Source organism: Plectrocnemia conspersa, unplaced genomic scaffold, assembly GCF_051122295.1.
Source record: "Plectrocnemia conspersa isolate PC_06_02 unplaced genomic scaffold, ASM5112229v1 ptg000011l, whole genome shotgun sequence".
Taxonomy (NCBI): domain Eukaryota; kingdom Metazoa; phylum Arthropoda; class Insecta; order Trichoptera; family Polycentropodidae; genus Plectrocnemia; species Plectrocnemia conspersa.
The window spans coordinates 29,643,239-29,661,887 of NW_028277175.1; the positions used below are offsets into that span (position 1 = coordinate 29,643,239).

The following is an 18,649-nucleotide window of genomic DNA, read 5'->3' on the forward strand; positions in this document are numbered from 1 at the left end:
GGAGTTTTAGATTTAAGACTCAACTGGCAAGCGGACACTGAATCTAAATCTTTTGTATAAATCATTGCTTACATTTAAGCCAACATCAACATAAAGCGAGTATTTTCTACGGCCGGAATATTAATCACAAAAACTAGGAATGAGCTATTTGATTCTTCCCTAAATGCCTTAATGTTCTTAAAAACTTACTGTGCCATGCAAAAGTGAAATATCGTATTTTTTTATAGTCAAATTGATGCAATAATTTCGTTGCAAAAAATTGTGTTATGCATATCCATTAAATAATTATCTAATAAAATATTTTTTTACCTTTCATGTATATACTTTTTTTCTACAGATAATACAAGTAATTTTTAAACACATCAAGATAATAAAAAAATAAGTTAATATTTCATAGGCGATAAGTAAAACTGTGACTGAGTATATTGATACTAAATGATCTATACTAAAAATCAGAAACATATAGATAAATGGCATCGAAGAATAATATTTGATACATTTGATTGCAATGTTATAAAGTGTCAGTTTTTATAGAATATTTTTTAAATGGTCGGATACTTTTCAATGATAAAAATCATTGAGATAAAAATAAAAACATTCGGTCAAAATATAAACATAGTATTTAAAATAAAAAACAGACCATTAAATAATTACAGATCAAATTACCATAGGCCAATAATCTGTCCTTTTTAGTAAATATCTTATAATAAATGTAACAATATTTTGGAGCAGTTTATAAATATAATTAATTTTATATTATTTTATAACGATATTTTAATCATCAACGTTTACTTTATAACATGATCATAATAATATAAAAAGGGTGTGTTTTTCAAACGTCACAATTTGATACGTACTTTTACGGTAACGCCCCCAAGCGCGTGTCATTTTTCATCCCGAGAGCTCTCCAGCATCCAGGATCTTCAGTCTTCGCACAGCTTCAACACGTGACGCACCAATATCTGTTTCGGGAACGTTTTCATCCATATTCAACACACCTGAAATAAACAAATCGAAACTTAAGTGATAAGTGATAATAAAAAAGTATAAACAATAACAAAAAAAATATTATAAAGTGACCTCCCATGTAGCAAAAGGGCGATCGACATACGATGTCAATCGCTTTATAAACAACAATAAAAAATATACATAAACAAAGCACACATGCTTAACGCATGAGATTTTATAGTGTCGCTACATAAACCATAAAAATGTGTATCTAACTGTGCTTTTAATTTAAAAAAATTAAAATTCAAAACTATCTGGATGCGATTCACAATGTCGAGTTACGGTTCGTGCTCTCCAGAGAGAATAGAAATGGATTATGGAGAGTCGCAGTTTTATTGCGGCTCCAGACCCTTGTATCACAGTATGCAAAATCTAAGCTGCCAAAGTGAGTTATTTTGCCTTTTTGTGTGTCGAATCAATGTGGTATTTATTTTTTTGTATGTGGTATTAGATGACCTGTCAAACGGTGACATGGGCGACGACATGAATCGTCAGCTGTCGTCGTATTGGTCTTCTTATCGGGCCGATTCGCCGAGTGTCCAGGGAGGAGTTTATCACCATCATAATTATGGGGCGTGTAATAGTTATGGTAATTGCTTTTTTTGTAATTTATTTATTAAATAATTTAAATTATTGTAGTATCAAAATTTTACAATATAATATACGGCATCTGGTTTATTTCAACGTCATTCTAATCATTGCACCATTTTTACATTACAGTGATTCAGTGTGTCATAAAAAGTTACTTATTAGTTTGATTCACAGATCTTAAAAAAACAGTATTCATAGCTATTAATATCATAATCAAACTCATATTATCATTTCCTAATAAAATAGCAACATTTTATCGAAATTAATGACTCAATTAATTAAAACCATATGTGGTTAGTTATATTTATTTTAATCAAATGTTACTATTTTGACAAATAACGATAATATGCGTTGTTATTTATGATTCATTATAAAATTACTTAAAAATCGAATATTTATTATTTTTATATTAAAATTACATATAACCCTTGGATTTGGTATTATATAACTAATAGTTTTAATTTTAGTCTACGACAAATTGGAATTTGAAGCTTATGAAATCAGGGGAAACAAATATTTAAAATAAAATAAAAATCGGTAATTTGATAATAAAATGAATTAAGTAGTATAAAATCATAGTTATTTAAAATATAAGCGTTTAACACCTAAGATTTTTGATACTTATATTCTTCTTACTTTCTAATTACTAAATTTAATTTTTCTATCAGAAGCTGGAGAAAATGTATGAAAGACCAAGTCATTAAAATTCGAAATTTTTGCTTTCATGATATATTTTTATAATTATTGTTCTAAAAAGCAGTATTTTTAGTTAAATAGTATATAGAAATGAATATTTAGTTAAGATTTTAATAAAATATAATTATTACAAAAATAATACAGTACAAATTTCAGTATTTTTTTTAAAGATAAAATAGTTCTTATGTAAAATTACATTCTATGCTACAACGTCTTGATTTTTATTTTTATAAAATTAAAAAAGTAAGGAAAGAAACTAAAGGAAAAACGAATGATATTGCTGAAATGTAATACACACTTATTCATAAAATAAATATTAAAATTATTTTAAGGGATAAAATCTGTTTGTCAAAGACCGCAAAAATTGGGTAGATTTTTGTATTTTAAAATGTGTAAAAAAAGTTGGTTAACGGATTTGATAAAATATTTCAAAGATCTAATTTTTAAAATATTTTCATGGCAATTCAATTAAAACTACTGTCATTAAGGAGATCACAAACATAATCCATTCCACATACGTATTATTTATGTGTAATTATCCAAAAAAATAAATAAAGTTTTATATTTTAATTTTTATTAATAAGCAGTTTTGAAGTTTTCCCTTTTTTCTGTAGGATATTTATTTTTTTGAATAGCCACCATTTTTAAACAGGATAATGGATCAGGTTTTGACAAAAAGTGCTACCAAAATAAATATAAATTGATATATTACCATTTTTACAAGCCTTAGTTACATTATTTTTATTTACTAATGGAACATTTTCGCTATTACGCAAAAACGCGTGAATGGACCGTAATGTATTAATATGAGATATTTGCACGGTCTATTTTTTAAAAAAGTTTTATGGAAATCTAAATAAAACTAAATCAGTTATAATGTCCTTAAGACCATTCCTTTTGCACAAAAGACTCTTTAATGATCCAATACAATAAAATATGTTAATGATCTTTTAAAAAAATACTAAACTTATTTTCTACTTATTAAGTGTCATAATAAAAACACTTTTTTTATTAAAAACTTTTGTACGGGGCAGTTTTTTTATGAATAGCCGCCATTTTTAAATAGAATAATAGATCAGGTTTTGACAAAAAGTGCTTTTTTCACGCAACCAAAATAAATATAAATTTATATATTGCCATCTTTACATTAACGCTTACATCATTATTAAGTTCGCACGATATTTATACAAGCTTAAGTTATATTATTTTTTATTATTTGAAAATGACTGAAAAGTTACGCAATCACGCGAAAACGCGTGAACGGGCCGGAATCTGTTAATTGAAATATTAGTACGGTCTATTTTTGAGAAAAGTTTCATGGGAATCTAAATACAAATAAATCAGTTTTAATGTCTTTAAAACCGGTTCTTTTGCACATAAATCCCATTACATCACTACAATAACATACGTGAACGATCATCTTGTAAAACAATACTTTAAAGTGTCATATACAATAACGTAAAGTGCAAAATCATAACTTAAAATGTGTAAAATATATTATTCGTCATAGTTTTATAAAAATAAATCAATTATAAAAATTAAAATTTTTTCAAAACAAAAATGATATAAGACGAAAAATTGTGGATTTTTTTCTAAAAAAGAGACATTTTAAGAAAATATAATTCCAAAATTAAAAAATAAATTGAGTTATCTTATATTTGTGACAAACTTATTATTGAACAATGCAATTTTAAACGACATTTATTAGATTTTTTAATATATAATTTTGACTATTCTGCCCTAATATTACAGCATGGAAAAATATGCGTGACGCATTTAAAAGTAGTAGTATGTTTTAGGTATAATTCACAAAACTTTTCTGAAAAAATAAAGAATCATATCTTTGTTAAAAAAAAAACATATTAGAGAGGGCAGAGAGTTATTAAGAAGATAATTATGTATATATCTTTTTGTTCCTATAAATTCAGTCTTTCATTATATTTGAATAATTTTGAATTAGCTACTAATAAATCACTTAAATTTAAACACTGTATTTCTCTAGGTTATGAAGATGGCCATCAGCAGATGACTTCATCCGAGCAACACATGCAAAACTTTCAATTTCACATGAACGGGCTTCACCATTCGGCTTCGACCCCAAACATGGACTGCGAAATGATCAATGGAATACCATCGTCCATGAGAGACCACGATGGATGCATAGAGACAATGATCCAATCCACTACAGTAGTGCCGTTCGTTAGAGTAGTCAAAAGAAGAAACACAGCCAACAAGAAGGAGAGAAGAAGGACACAAAGCATAAACACTGCGTTTTCAGACCTCAGGGAATGCATCCCTAACGTTCCTGCTGACACCAAATTAAGCAAGGTAAGTCTTTATTTTGAAACTTGCTTTTTATCATCACTGAGGGTGATGACATTTTGTAAAGCATAGAAGTTATGCGGAACATAACGGTACCCGTGTATATTTTTGATAGGTATCTGTTATCGCCATAGTGCCAAACTTATCATGAACCTGTCATATATTTTGAGATAAGCGTTAAATTAAAATACTTTTATTTGTTTCAAGAGGAAGCGCACTTTCAAGAAATTCAGGCATAAATGGTCTGTTCCATTCTTAACATTAGCAGCATTATACATTATTGTAAAGAATCAGTAATCATTTTCATGGATAATAATAATTTTAGTAATAAAAAGGCATTTACTTATAAATAGAAAAAGAACATTAGAGCAAAATTTAGTCTTGCAATTTTCCAGAGTATGCTAAGTACTTTTTTAGTATTGAAAACCATAAACAAAAAAATGTAACGAAACTGTTTTTCTGCATAGATTTTCCTCTGATTTTTTTCTAAATAATAGTTTTATTCATCAGTAAGAAATATATTCAGTGCATTCTTTTTAACAGATATACTATAGATATATACACACGTACTTTTCAATGACTTAGATCAAGACTCTAAGACTAGCTACGTCCTACATCTCCTATCTGATGGGAGTCTTAGAGTCGGACAACGAGCCAGCCGGCGGTTTCAGGGCAGAGCTGAGCGCAGCGGGGTCCAGAAGGTCCAGATCAGAGCAGAATCGTCTGATGCATCCAGGAAGCAAGAACCACAAAAACTGCAACAACAACAACATCATCACAAGCAATCAGATGAAAGCGTGTGACCAAGACAGTTGCGAGGTGAGACCATTTTAATTGAACCCGAAGGGGTGAATCCCTAGCCGCATAATTATATTATCGAATCGCTAAATTAAATTACCACTGCGGACATCAAAACATCATTATCTAATGATCTGCGCATAAAAGGGCGCTCCCTCGAACAAAAAGCTCTCGGAGGGGTGACACAAAATTAAGCATTATTTTATGGGTTTTATTTTTTTTCCGGCAAATTTATTGGCACTTGGGGTTTTGGGGTCGCGACCCTTTTGAAGTTGTATTTATGATACACTTGAAATTGTTTTTTTAGACATGACAGGTAAATGTTGGTGAAAAAATTAAGACTAGTTTTTATGGTTGGTGTTATACTAATAACGTATTAATGTGTAACGGCGTCGTGAGTCTTATTTAGCTTTTGCGTTTTATTATTAGCGTAGAGAAAGCACTTGTAAAACCACATGGCCCCTTTATCGGGCAATTTATAAATGAATTACACCTACATTCTTTCGCTTGGGGGAAATTTCCTACGTCATATAATATATACACAAGTATAATAATATTTATATTACTTTCATTAACTTATTGCTCCAATATTAATTTATTTCGATAAAAGTAACTAAGTAGCGTAGAGTGCGACAAAACTACGCACTTAATATTTGATCCAATATCAACATTAAAATTCATGACTGTATTAACTAATTATATTTTTCATGTATCAATCGCCACTTTTCTCATAATATTTATTATCATAATTAATTTCTAACCTTTGATCTTTTAATCAACTGATTTTTTCCAATTCATCATTCGGCACTTCCACTATTTCTTTCATATCCACATCATAAATCAACGCATTTTTATACTAGATACATCCACAATATCGTTTATATACAGCACAAATATATCCTTGTGGTACACCATAATTTTTTTGTAATACTTTTTGATTTATTATTCCCAGTTTAAAATCTAGAAACACCGCATTTATTGTTTTATCGTATTTTTTTACGTATTTTACTATTTTTTTTTTATATATTTAGCAAAACCAATAATCGTTGATGTATTTGCATAAACAATATCCATTGTATATACACGAATTTTAATTTAATATAATATGAAAACATTTTATGGACTTGACACTCTGTACGTAGCTCAAACTCTTTCCACTCAAATTAAAATAAAGTTCACGAAAAAAATATGTTTAGAATCTCTGACTAATGGCATGGCGTCTCGATCGCTCGCCGTGAGTTATGGCGGCGCCGGCTAATAACCGCACAATCGGTTATCCCAGATAAGGAATTGTTCCTGTGGGAAAGCATCCTCAAGTGGAAACACATGGAAACTTGACACACCGCTCTCGGCTCTACACATCAACAAAAAACCTTCACGTCCAAAATCATTCAAATTGACCAGAAAATTCACATACAATCATTTTTTATTTGGTTGACTGTACTACCTAGTCGCAATTAATGGCATTTTTAAAATTGGAACCTTATTATAACGCATATTAACTCTAAAACTATTGTTAGTCTGCTAAGTGATAAAAGAGATTTATATTTTATTTTTTTAACTTTCATTAGGTCAAATTGAGTTTGGTTTCGCAACTGTCATAAACATTTTAGAGCAGCATGTAATTTCACTAGCGCCTCTCAATTAAATTATATATTCGCTAGTAGAAATATATTTCTACTGGGAAAAATGTATCTGGAATTCACTTGTGAAAATATAATTTTACTGAAAAATACACATTTACTGTAACATTTATACATCGCATTAAATGTATATATTATTACATACGGAAAAGTTAAACTCATATAATATTACGAGCACCTTCCAAAAAATTGTAATTTCACTTGTAAAAATATATATCTACCGGTGAAAATGTATTCCAATATGATTTCACTGAAATGACATATTTCAAAGATAGATTCGAGACTGTTTTTAGATTTTCTTTGAGGAATAGCCCGAGAATTTCTGGTTTAGAATCAGGACATCATTTCAGTTTTTTAATGTTTATAATTCATTAAGATTCATAGTATTAAATCACATGCATTTTTTGGCCAAATACAAGGGGGGGGGGCAGTGGCGTAGCTATGGGGGGGCGGAGGGGGCGGCATATTCGCGATGGGAACGTCTAGTGTGGTTCTTAACCCTGAATTCACTACAACATATTATATAAATCCACGAATAACAAGAGGTTGATAATAAACAATTTATTATTTTAGTAAATGCAGATTTTATGGCTCTGCAAAAATGTATGGGGGGGCGGCAATTTTAAGGATCGCTCTGGGTGGCACATACCTTAGCTACGCCACTTAGGGGGGGGGGGGGCAAATAACGTCCCAATATCTATCCAGAAAAAATATATAAAATAATTGCAAGTTATATAAAATAATTGCAAGTTATATAAAAATTTAACTTTACTGAAAAATACACATTCACTGTAAAATTTATACATTGCATTTAAATAATGATATATTTATAACTGCCAGATCAATTAGATTTTCACTAGTAAAAATATGTAGCTACCGGTTAAAATGTATTCTGATGTAATTTCACCTAAATTACATAATTAAAAAATATTTTTTGGGATATATTCGAGACTGTTGATAAGTAAATGTGTATATTACAATGTATGAAAAAATTGAAATCACATAATTTTATTAGCACGTTCCATATAAAATTTATTTTCAATGGTAAAAATATATATCTACCAGTGAAAATGTATTCTAATATAATTTCACTAAAATGACATATTTAAAAAAATATTTTCGGGATACATTCGAGACTGTTTTTATTAAGATTTTCTTTGTGAATTAAATTCCATGCATTTTTCTAGCTAAATTCAATGGGGGGGGGGGGTGGAATGACCTCACCTGCCTTCCACCCAAATAACGTCATAAAAAAAGCATTGCAATTATACTTTGCCTGATTGAATTTAAATATAAATAGGGTTGAGTCTAAAAACGGAATGAAAGCAGTTGAAATTCTCAATCTAATTTATAATTTATACGAGATATGATAAAAACAATGATATTTTTTGCCATAGTGGACGCGTAGTTTGTGATTGACAGTCAAGTATCGACGCCACGTTTTGTCACGTTTGGCGATTAATTTATTTTAAAAAAGACAAAAAAAAAAGGTTTTGGTTTTAAGTTTTAGTTGACGATGAAAAAAAGTGTTGTAAAGTGGTGAAATGTTAGAGAAGGTGGTCTAGCACTCACAAATAGTGCATTCCACAAATATTTTGCGTATCAGAAGAAGCGCTGAAATAAGTGTAATATCTAATTGTCTGAATCGAAAGTATAATACCAGTATAAATACCATTCACTAAAAATTAAAATTGTATCTACATATAAAAAACAGGAATCATTTTAATGTATTTTTGTATGGTATATTAAACTATTAATTAGATTTTCAGGCAATGTCTGTCCCTTAACGTTTATTATTATTTATTATTTCCTAAGACAAGTATTCAAAAACTATTTTTTTTCAGATTCAGGCTGGGCAGGAGACTCCGAGGAGGACCAAAGGGAGGACTGGATGGCCTCAGCACGTGTGGGCATTGGAACTGAAACAAGAGCAAAACCTGTGAAGGGAAGTGCGTCCTTTAGGATTGTGGGAGTGCGCAATATACTGAAAAGTGCCGTGGCACTTGTGCCAATCTAATTAGTTGTGAGGTGTGTGTAATTCGGTCGTTTCTGTACACAAATATACAGAAGGAGGATACGGAAAAGCCAGACACGAACCAGATGCCCAGGTCTTGGCAGGCGCGTGCCGCACCAGAACACCAATATTTATACGCGAGGAGTTCTATGATGTCTTCCTCTTGTTCATGCAGAGGGTGAGATGTTCCTGAGTTAGGTATCGAACGGTGAAAAAATTAAAAATAAAAACATTTTATAGTAATTAATTATTGATTGTGTGTCAAATTAATGTGTATCATATTGATAATAATATAAAAATATTTCTAAATTGACGTTTTACTATCAAGATATTTATATTTAAGTCTGTCGTTAAATATCCTTATTTTTTTATATATTTATGTATAAGGACGAGCCAATTATATTTTTGAGAAATTCTTTTGCAAAAACTGTTTTTCATGGTATATTTTAAATATAATTGTGACTAAAATAGTCGTCACTGAAACAGGGACGTCGTTTCAGATTTTTCTAGTTAATGTTCGTTTTTTTAATATTTCTATTTCATTAAGATTCATAGTATTTCAATAAATGTTTCAAAAATAAAATTGTGCCATCGTTGTTATCTAGCGTTCATATTAGGACTTTTTATAGCAATATTACGACTTACAATATGTGTGAAGCAAATAAAGCATATTTAAACCGAATTTTTGACCAATAGGAGAGCACAAAAAACAATTATCACTCCTCAGAAGTCAAAAATCCACGTCAAAAGCAATAAAATCGTGCCGTCGCCGTCGCAGTGGGAACGCTCGTTACCGAGCGTTCCCACTGCAACGACGTCGACACGATTTTATTGCTTTTGACGTGAATTTTTGACTTCTGAGAAGTGATAATTGTTTTTGTGCCCTCCTATTGACCAAAATTCGGTTTGAATATATGTTGACAATACTATAATATCATAAATTCGTAGTAATATCAATAAAGATAGCAATTATGTTTTTAAAATATATGTATTTGGACTTCACTATTGAAATATACAACTTTACTGAAAAATTCTCTTTGAGGGATAACCCGAGAATCTCTTGTTTAGAATCAGGGACGCCATTCGGCTTTTTTCAATGTTTTTATTGTATTATGATTCATAATGAAATAAAACTTATATTTTCAGTGGTAAAATATATATATTTACTAGTGAAAATGTGTTCCGATATGATTTCACTGAAGTAATATGTTTTAAATAATATTTTCGGGATAGATGCAAGACTGTTTTTAAAATCTGGTTTAAAATCAGGGACGTTATTTCAGCTTTTTCTACAGAGGAGGAGGGGGGGGGGCAAAATTTGGTTACTCAAAGTTTGTTTTTTTAATATTTCGATTTTATTAAGATTCATAGTATTTCATTAAATGACATGCATTTTTAATGCTAAATTTAGGGGAGGGGTAAATGCCCCTACTAATGTCCCTGTACTGAAATCGTTACTAATGTCAAAATTAAGTTTTAAAATTATTGTCAACTTTTCCCTGACACACCTAAACATATATTCTGGCTACTTTTTCTTAAGACTTTTTAATAGAATGTCGAAATGGATGCAATAAATTGGGTTATAGGGGTTATGATATTTGCGAAACATTAAATGAATATGTAAATGTGGACAATTATTTGATGTGATGTATATAGTCGAATACCTGCCACAAAACGTTTTTAGCTGAAGATATGCGTGTAACACGCATGAAATGGGCCAATCACTGATGCTCTCTAATGAGATATGATATAAAATAGTATTGGTCAAATGGGGTGAAAAACATTCGTGGTCGATTTGGTGAAAGATATATCGAAAAAAGTCTCCGGGCAATTGTGCGTGATCTAAAGAGTCAAATGGTCTGGGGATGCTGCTTATGTTTCGGAAAGGAAGGTATCCACTTTACCGACGGAATAGTAAAAGTGGTTTATTATAAAGCTATGGACTCATTTTTTCAGCAAAAATGTTTCATTGCTCAATTAAACACATCAGATTATTTTTTAATAAAATATTTCAAAATATAAGAAAAATATGGAACAAACATTTTTGGGCTAGTATTGATAAATGATTGGTTGTTGGCTAAGGATAAAAACAAAATCATTGGAGCAGTTTTCTTGGATTTCAAGAGAGCCTTCGAAACAATAGACAGAAAAATAATGTTAAAGACATTGGAGAATATAGGTATAAGTGATATAGTTTTAAGATGGTTTAATAATTACTTACATAAAAGAAAACAAAAAGTTAAAATAAATTATGTATATTCTGAAGAGAAATTAGTGTCTTATGGAGTACCACAAGGGTCTAAATTGGGACCATTGTTATTTGTATTGTATATAAATGATGTAGTTAATAACGTGAAAAAGTATAAAATTCATCTATTTGCGGATGACACATTAATGTATTGCATAAGTGATAATATTAAAGAAATTGTAAATAATTTAAATAATGAATTAAGTATATTAGAAATATGGTTAAAGAATAATGTACTTAAATTAAATGAGAATAAAACTAAATGTATGTTTATTAATTATAAAAATGTGTTAGATAATAGTACCAAAATAGTAATAAATAACTCTAGTATAGAAATAGTGGATAATATAAAATATTTAGGAGTAATTGTTGATACAAAATTAAATTTTAAAGAACATTGTAATTACATATTAAAAAAAATTAGTAGAAAAATAGGTTTATTATCTAGATTAAGAAATATATTAAGTATAAATACAAAAAAAATAATTTACAATAGTATAATATTGCCCCATTTTAATTATTGTGCAACACTATTAAATATGTTAAATAAATTAGACAAACAAATGTTGCAAAAATTACAAAATAGGGCAATGAGAGTAATCTTAAATAAAAATAGATTAACTAATTGTAAAAGTATGATTGATAGATTAGAATGGTTGAATGTTCAAGACATATTGAGTATGAATGTTTTAGTATTTATATATAAGTTAGAAAATAATATGTTACCAGAATATTTTAATAAGTATTTAATAAGAAATAGAGATGTACATAAATATAATACTAGAAATAAAGAAAAATTAAAGATAGATAAGTATAAGAAAACGAGTACGGCTAGGGGAGTTATGTACGGAGGTTTTGATTTGTATAATAGTGTTCCAAGAATAATCCGAAAAAGCAAAAATATAATGGGTTTCCTAAATGGAATTAAAAAACACCTTCGTACATATAGAAATAAATTATAATATTAAGTCTTATTAGTGTATATTTTTATTTTCTGTTGTGTATTTTTTATATATTTTTTATATATGTTTATATACTTTAAGTTGTTTGATGTAAAGATTAGCTATTAAGCTAAATAAATTAATAAATAAATAAATTAAATTGATAGATATATTTGGGTCAACATTAAGAAAAAAAATCGATGGCACGATTCAACTAACAAGACCGCGACAAATCAGACATTTTGAAACCATCAGAAAATATGCAAGCAATAAATATATCGTTCATTTTTGAAATTTTATAACAAGATTTATTCTCAAATTTATTAAAGCTCTATCTATACAAATTGTAACATCTCGTTTTATAAATGTGCTCGTACAACGTTGGCTCGGCTACAATAAATGTCAATAAAGATCAAAAGGTGCTATTTCGGGCAGAGCAAAAACCAGACGCCGAAAGTCGAAACAGACGACTGCAATAAAAATGCCACAGTTTACACGAGACTATTAGGAAATAATAAAATCGCTCGTATATTTCCTAATAACTTGGCTGATTTGAATTGAACGTGCCAGTGATATATTAACACTATATAACTGAAAGAAGTATCATTTAACCATATTTATATACAACATATATACAATAAACATCCGCATAAAAGAGCACTCGTTTTGAAGCGATGACAAGTTTGCGATAATTTTGTTTATTTGACATTAAGATTAAACAGTGACATAAAGTACGTTTGCCAATCCATCGAAAAAGGGGGTTGAACGGATATAAATAAATTCGATCATTATCTATATCAAAATATAACTGTCGTCAACCCTACCGTGTAGTTTCGTATTACAGAATGATAACGTTGCAACGCCTCCCCCATGTGATAACGCGTGAAATAGTATCTGGTCGTTAACACTCTACACCGTCGGTCTCTTACTCAAATTAAAAAAAAAAAAAAACAAGTAATTATTCCGCGTCGGCACGCGCTAATTGGTGGGAAAATTAACATTCTATGATTTTTTAAAACTGGATATAGACTAACGTTCCTCAAGTTGTGTGACAATTAGACGCTTTTTACATAGTTGCCTATTGTATTGATCTAATATTATAATTTTATTTTAATTTAGCCCTATTTCTTGCAGTATATAATATGTTTTAGCAGTATCTAGATCAAAGCATTCCAAACCTTCCAAAATGATGCAGATGTAATTTTTTTAATCGTTCTAATCTTTGTTTTAAGGGTGAAAATTTATCACTTTCATCATTTAGTTATAAGTTCCAAAGTTACATTTTTGATATAAATGTTTTGATATAAATTAATCATAAAAGCAATAACTTATTAATTAAAAAAAAAATGTTAAATATCTCTGCTTTGTTCTGTGTTAATGTTTGTAATACGAATACATTCAAAGAAATTGAAAGGTCATGCTCTCTTATCTGCTTAACTATCTTTGTCTTGATTGGGTATGTTTAATATATCAAGTGTCACGACCAATCATTGAGCATGGGACTGAAATTTGTCGCAATTACTTGTTAAAAGTGTAAAACTAATATTTGCAACTTGCAGAATAAGGTTTACTCACGCCAGCGTTATACAAGCGCACATGACGATCGGATATTTGGACGTATTTTCAAATGGACCTAAAGAAAAGTCAGTGGAACGCGGTTACAAGTGCCTCGTGATTATTATAATAATTATTGACAAAGATTTGGCAAATCAAAAAAATATTGTTACACAAAAAATCTTAAGTAACAGACAACAAAATTGTCTGCTTCCGCTTCAAAGTATCGCATTGACCTGATGATCAAGGTGGGAAAGAGCGAAGCACTTCCTTTCGTGACGAGAGTGAGTGAAAAGAAGTAGACTAATACTAAAACGTATGTTAATCGTTAGAATTACAACGCCTATTACATTTTCATGTCAATTTATTTTGCACATAATCAAGGTGTAATATATAGTTTCAAAAAAATATTTTGTTAGTAAATATTTTAACTTTTGATTAAAGTTTCAGAGAGATCTGATTGTTTATCTTTTATGGCAGCTATTCTATATGTAGCAGTTATAAAAAATATTTTATACTGTTGTAGTTTTAATGATTAATATGTAAAAAGTGTTAGATACATAAATATATCAGTGGATTCAGACATATCGATAATTATTAAAATTACTTGGAATCAATTTTATGTGTAACGTATAATGCTAAACATATTTTTTATCTGGGCGTGAAGTTATATTTTCACTAGTAAATTCCAAATACATTTTCACCAGTAGATATATATTTATACTAGTGAAAATATAATTTAACTGATACTAAAATGTCTATGAAGCACAATTTAACAGTTGCGAAACGTCCATTTGCTGTTCAAACCCAAACCTAACCTAATGAAAGTTCTAAAACTAGTTTTAGAACGGTTATTAGGTCAAGTCCAAAATATAAATTAAGCCAACTCATCTCTCAGGGGAAAATAAGCGGAAGAATATGTACAGACAGACATCGCATTTTACATATTGCTCAATAGTTTGTCTGCATTTCAATATTACACTATGTTTTAAAAATATGATTGCTATCATTACCGATATTACTATAAACTTATCAAAGTATTTTCAAACCGAATTTTGGTCAATAGGAGAGCGCAAAAACAATTATCATTTCTCAGAAGTCAAAAATTCACGTCAAAAGCAATAAAAACGAGCGTTTCCACTGCAACGGCGACGGCACGATTTTATTGCTTTTGACGTGGATTTTTGACTTCTGAGAAGGGATAATTGTTTTTTGCGCTCTTATATTGGGCAAAATTCGGTTTAAATGTACTTTATTCAATTCTCTATAAAGTCTTAATTTACATGTTTGATAATCGAGCGTATTCACCGCAATGTCATGATTTTATTGCTTTTGACATGGACTGGAAATTTACTATATGGCAACACTGAGCAGCAAAGAAAACACAAATAATTATCAAGTAAATATTACGAGTAGATATTTTTAATAATTTTTAATGTCTAATTAAAATATTTAGCATAAAATATGATTTCAGAAAATATGTCGCAAAAGTGGCTAATTTTTATATTTATTTGTAGCATAGAAATGGTTAACTCGTACCTATTATTATTTAATCAAGAAATTATATTACAACGTTAAAAAGTATATGAAATGCTATTTTTGTCATGTGGCCAGGAATCATATTTCGCTCAGCTTCTTATGAATAAAGCACTTTTTAATACTGCAAAGAGGCTGAGAGTAACCCTAGAGAATTGCGATCGCGTCCCTAATTCTTACATATGCGGCCAGAGCCTGAAAACGCTCCTCTTGCACGAGCCATCCAAGTTCTCAACGAGCTTGCCAAACACAATGACGTTTTCGGCGGTAGAAGATGGAAAAAAGTATGTGGAGTGGTGCTCATCTATTTTAGATGTGCACCATAAACTATTTGTTATTAAATATTTAATTGTACAATGGCCATCATGCTATATTAAGAAAAACTGTCACGGATTGTAATAAAAAAATAATAAAAAAAATAATAAAATTAATTTTTATACATTTTTGTAATAATACAGGAGATTTTACTTTTTTGTTTAAAAATTTTTAAATAAAATTGATTAGCAATATTATCAATTATATTTCATGATACAAATATGTACAATCAAAATTAAATTATAATATTTTGTTTAAAGCAAAAATGATTTGAACAAAATAAGTGAAATAAAAATACGTTTGAAATAATTTAATTAATTGTAAAACAGAGGAGAATTTGTATTAATATTATTAATAATATATTAATAAATCAGCGATTAAATGGAATGAGTTTTCTAGGGAAAGTCCATAAATATCAACTCTTGTTTGCAGTCTCGTTATATACAGTGCAACATGCAAACAAATAAACATAAATCACGCCGTTTCCGCTGGTGCACCCTGTACGTATATTTAAATGCGCATAAAAAAGAAACAACGTTTAAAAACGGTAGTTATTTTAGAAAAAAACACGTGTCTTTCGATACCTTCGATAGGCGGATAGACAAATAAGACGAACGAGAGCACAGGTGTATGTAAACACACATGTGGATGTTTAGTTACTTGGAAGGATAAAAAAATTGTATATACTTTAAGTGTGCACTTTCTTACTATCTGATTGACATTCATCCGCCCTTTCTTCAAGTGTGCACAATGAACCTCTTGTTTATCGCCGAAATCCATAAATTCACATGTGTATGCGTAAAAAACGCCGAGGCGAGTTTATATTATTTTTTCTACGTTCAAATTAACGCCCACCGTTAAAGTATAGTTACATTTAAAAATATTACAATAGTGTAAACAAAAGCGAGGATATAAAAAACATGTGCTGCACACGTTTCAAAGTGTATGAAGATTTTTTAAATAAAAAAAAATGCACAGACAAAATGAAATTTTTATAGTTTTATAGTCTCATTTTTCAGTAAATTTAACACAAGTTATAAATAAAATATAGAATTATCAACTCGCAAGTCGATGAAGCTAAGCAAATAGTTTAAATAATAAAAAATAAGTGATCTAAAGCTTAAAAAAATACTGAGAATTGCTGTAGAATGTTATAAACATTATTGTGTTATGAGAGGATCGAGTATAAGTTAGTAAAAAGGTATCAAACTAAAAATAATTAATCCAGCCCGCTCTTTTAAACAATTGCCCACCTCTGCTCTAGAGAGAAGGAGTCCGCAACTGAGCAAATGCATTTAAACAATTGTAACTCATCTGAATAAAGAAAAAAATTGTTACTGCCATATTTAAGTCATTCATAAATAACATGAAGAGCAAAAGACCAAGGTTTCACCTTTGACGAAACACCGGAGTGGTTAATAATAACAAGCAGTGGCGTAGCTATGTTGGGGCGGAGGGGCGGGCCGCCCCGGGCGGCACTTGCTTGAGGGCGGCATATTCGCGATGGAGTCGTCTAGTGTGGTTCTTAACCCTGAATAAACTAAAATTTATGTAAATCTACGAATAGCAAGAGCTTAACAATAATCAATTTATTATTCTAAGAAATGCTGATTTTATGACCCTGCAAAAAATGTATGGAGCAATTTTAAGGATTGCTCCGGGTGGCACATACCCTAGCTACGCCACTGATAACAAGATTGTACAATATTTTAGCCACAAACACGAGTAAGCTATATCTAATAATAATATTTACTGCTATAAAAAAGAATGACGAAGTTACACTGAATATATATATTGATCGCATGCCGCACGAGGAGCGATTCTTTTTATTTATCTTGACTCCGCTCGCTTGCAGTGTGAGTACAGAAGTACTATTACGCCAACGGCGGCTTTCTATTCGCCAATTCAGGGCGAAATCAATGTAGCAATAGTGAATATATTGCAGCGCCGGCGCATGTATTATGTGTGTGCGTTAAAGTGGCGCAATATTTTGCTGTAAAACGTTGATAAGATACCATAAGTTATGTTGCTTATTCTAAACATTTCAAACTAAATTAATTACGTTCTAGAATTACATACTGCAGCATTAGTTTTGCTTACAAGGTTTCGTTTTAAAAAAAGATTTTGTTCAAAAATCCAATTGAATCTCTATTACTAATGCTCAGTAAAACATTTGTTATAGCCAAGATGCTTGAATCAACCCAAGCGGAAGTTTCCAGCTCCTGAAATCATTGACCTTCGATCACTTCAGATGCGGATAAGTCAATGCAATTTAACAGATTTAAACAATCAAAGTGTTTCGCTGGTCTTTCAAGCCCGATAAGACGGTACCAAGGTCGCATGTAAAAGAAGACAAACTCCAGACTTCGTCTCTAGGGGGGATTAATTTACAACTAAATTTTAGTTTTTAGATTAATATTATCATTTTTTAAATGAAAAAATAAAATTTTTATATGCGTCTAAAAGTTGTATTATTTTTAATTTATAAATAATACACCTATATCTATATAATTATGATTCAATATTATTTTTTTACTATTTTTTATGATTGACCTAAAACTATGTGCAATATTGACCAGACCTTGAGTGTTATAAGTATAATAAAAATAATTGCTATAAATATTTCCGACTTGCTAAGAACAAGTTTATCTGTCACACCGGCATTATACAAACGCACGTGCCGTTTGCCTTTTGGGTGGATTAGGATCACAAACAAATGCACCATTTAAATGTATTTAAACACAGAAATACATCGTCGATACAAATACAAAGAACAGTCGATGCCTACACAATACGACACAATGCACCTATGAGTACCTAAGTTACAGCATTGCCAAATCTTTAGCTGTTTGAATAATACTAAAAATATTATTATTAGACAGTAAGCATAGCTTTTTTCTGCTCTGAAGCAGTGCATTGAGAGTAGGAAGAGCGAAACTTCCCTTAAATTCTATAAAAGTATATTAGATCAAACACAGCGAAT

At 29.9% G+C, this 18,649-nt stretch overlaps 1 protein-coding gene across 2 annotated transcripts; it reads left to right on the plus strand.

Annotated features, from left to right (window-relative positions):
* The first annotated feature begins 916 nt into the window (after window positions 1–916).
* LOC148230225 (heart- and neural crest derivatives-expressed protein 2-like) lies at window positions 917–9,147 on the plus strand. Of its 2 annotated transcripts, XM_088198733.1 has the most exons (5): window positions 917–1,393; window positions 1,460–1,597; window positions 4,298–4,623; window positions 5,203–5,436; window positions 8,903–9,147. In XM_088198733.1, exons 1-5 carry the CDS (start codon window positions 1,267–1,269, stop codon window positions 8,999–9,001), a joined length of 924 nt encoding a protein of 307 aa, XP_088054859.1. In that variant the 5' UTR covers window positions 917–1,266; the 3' UTR covers window positions 9,002–9,147. The 2 variants fall into 2 exon arrangements, with proteins under 2 accessions (XP_088054859.1, XP_088054860.1); XM_088198734.1 differs by lacking the exons at window positions 917–1,393; window positions 1,460–1,597 and adding an exon at window positions 2,054–2,136.
* Window positions 9,148–18,649: the final 9,502 nt, after the last annotated feature.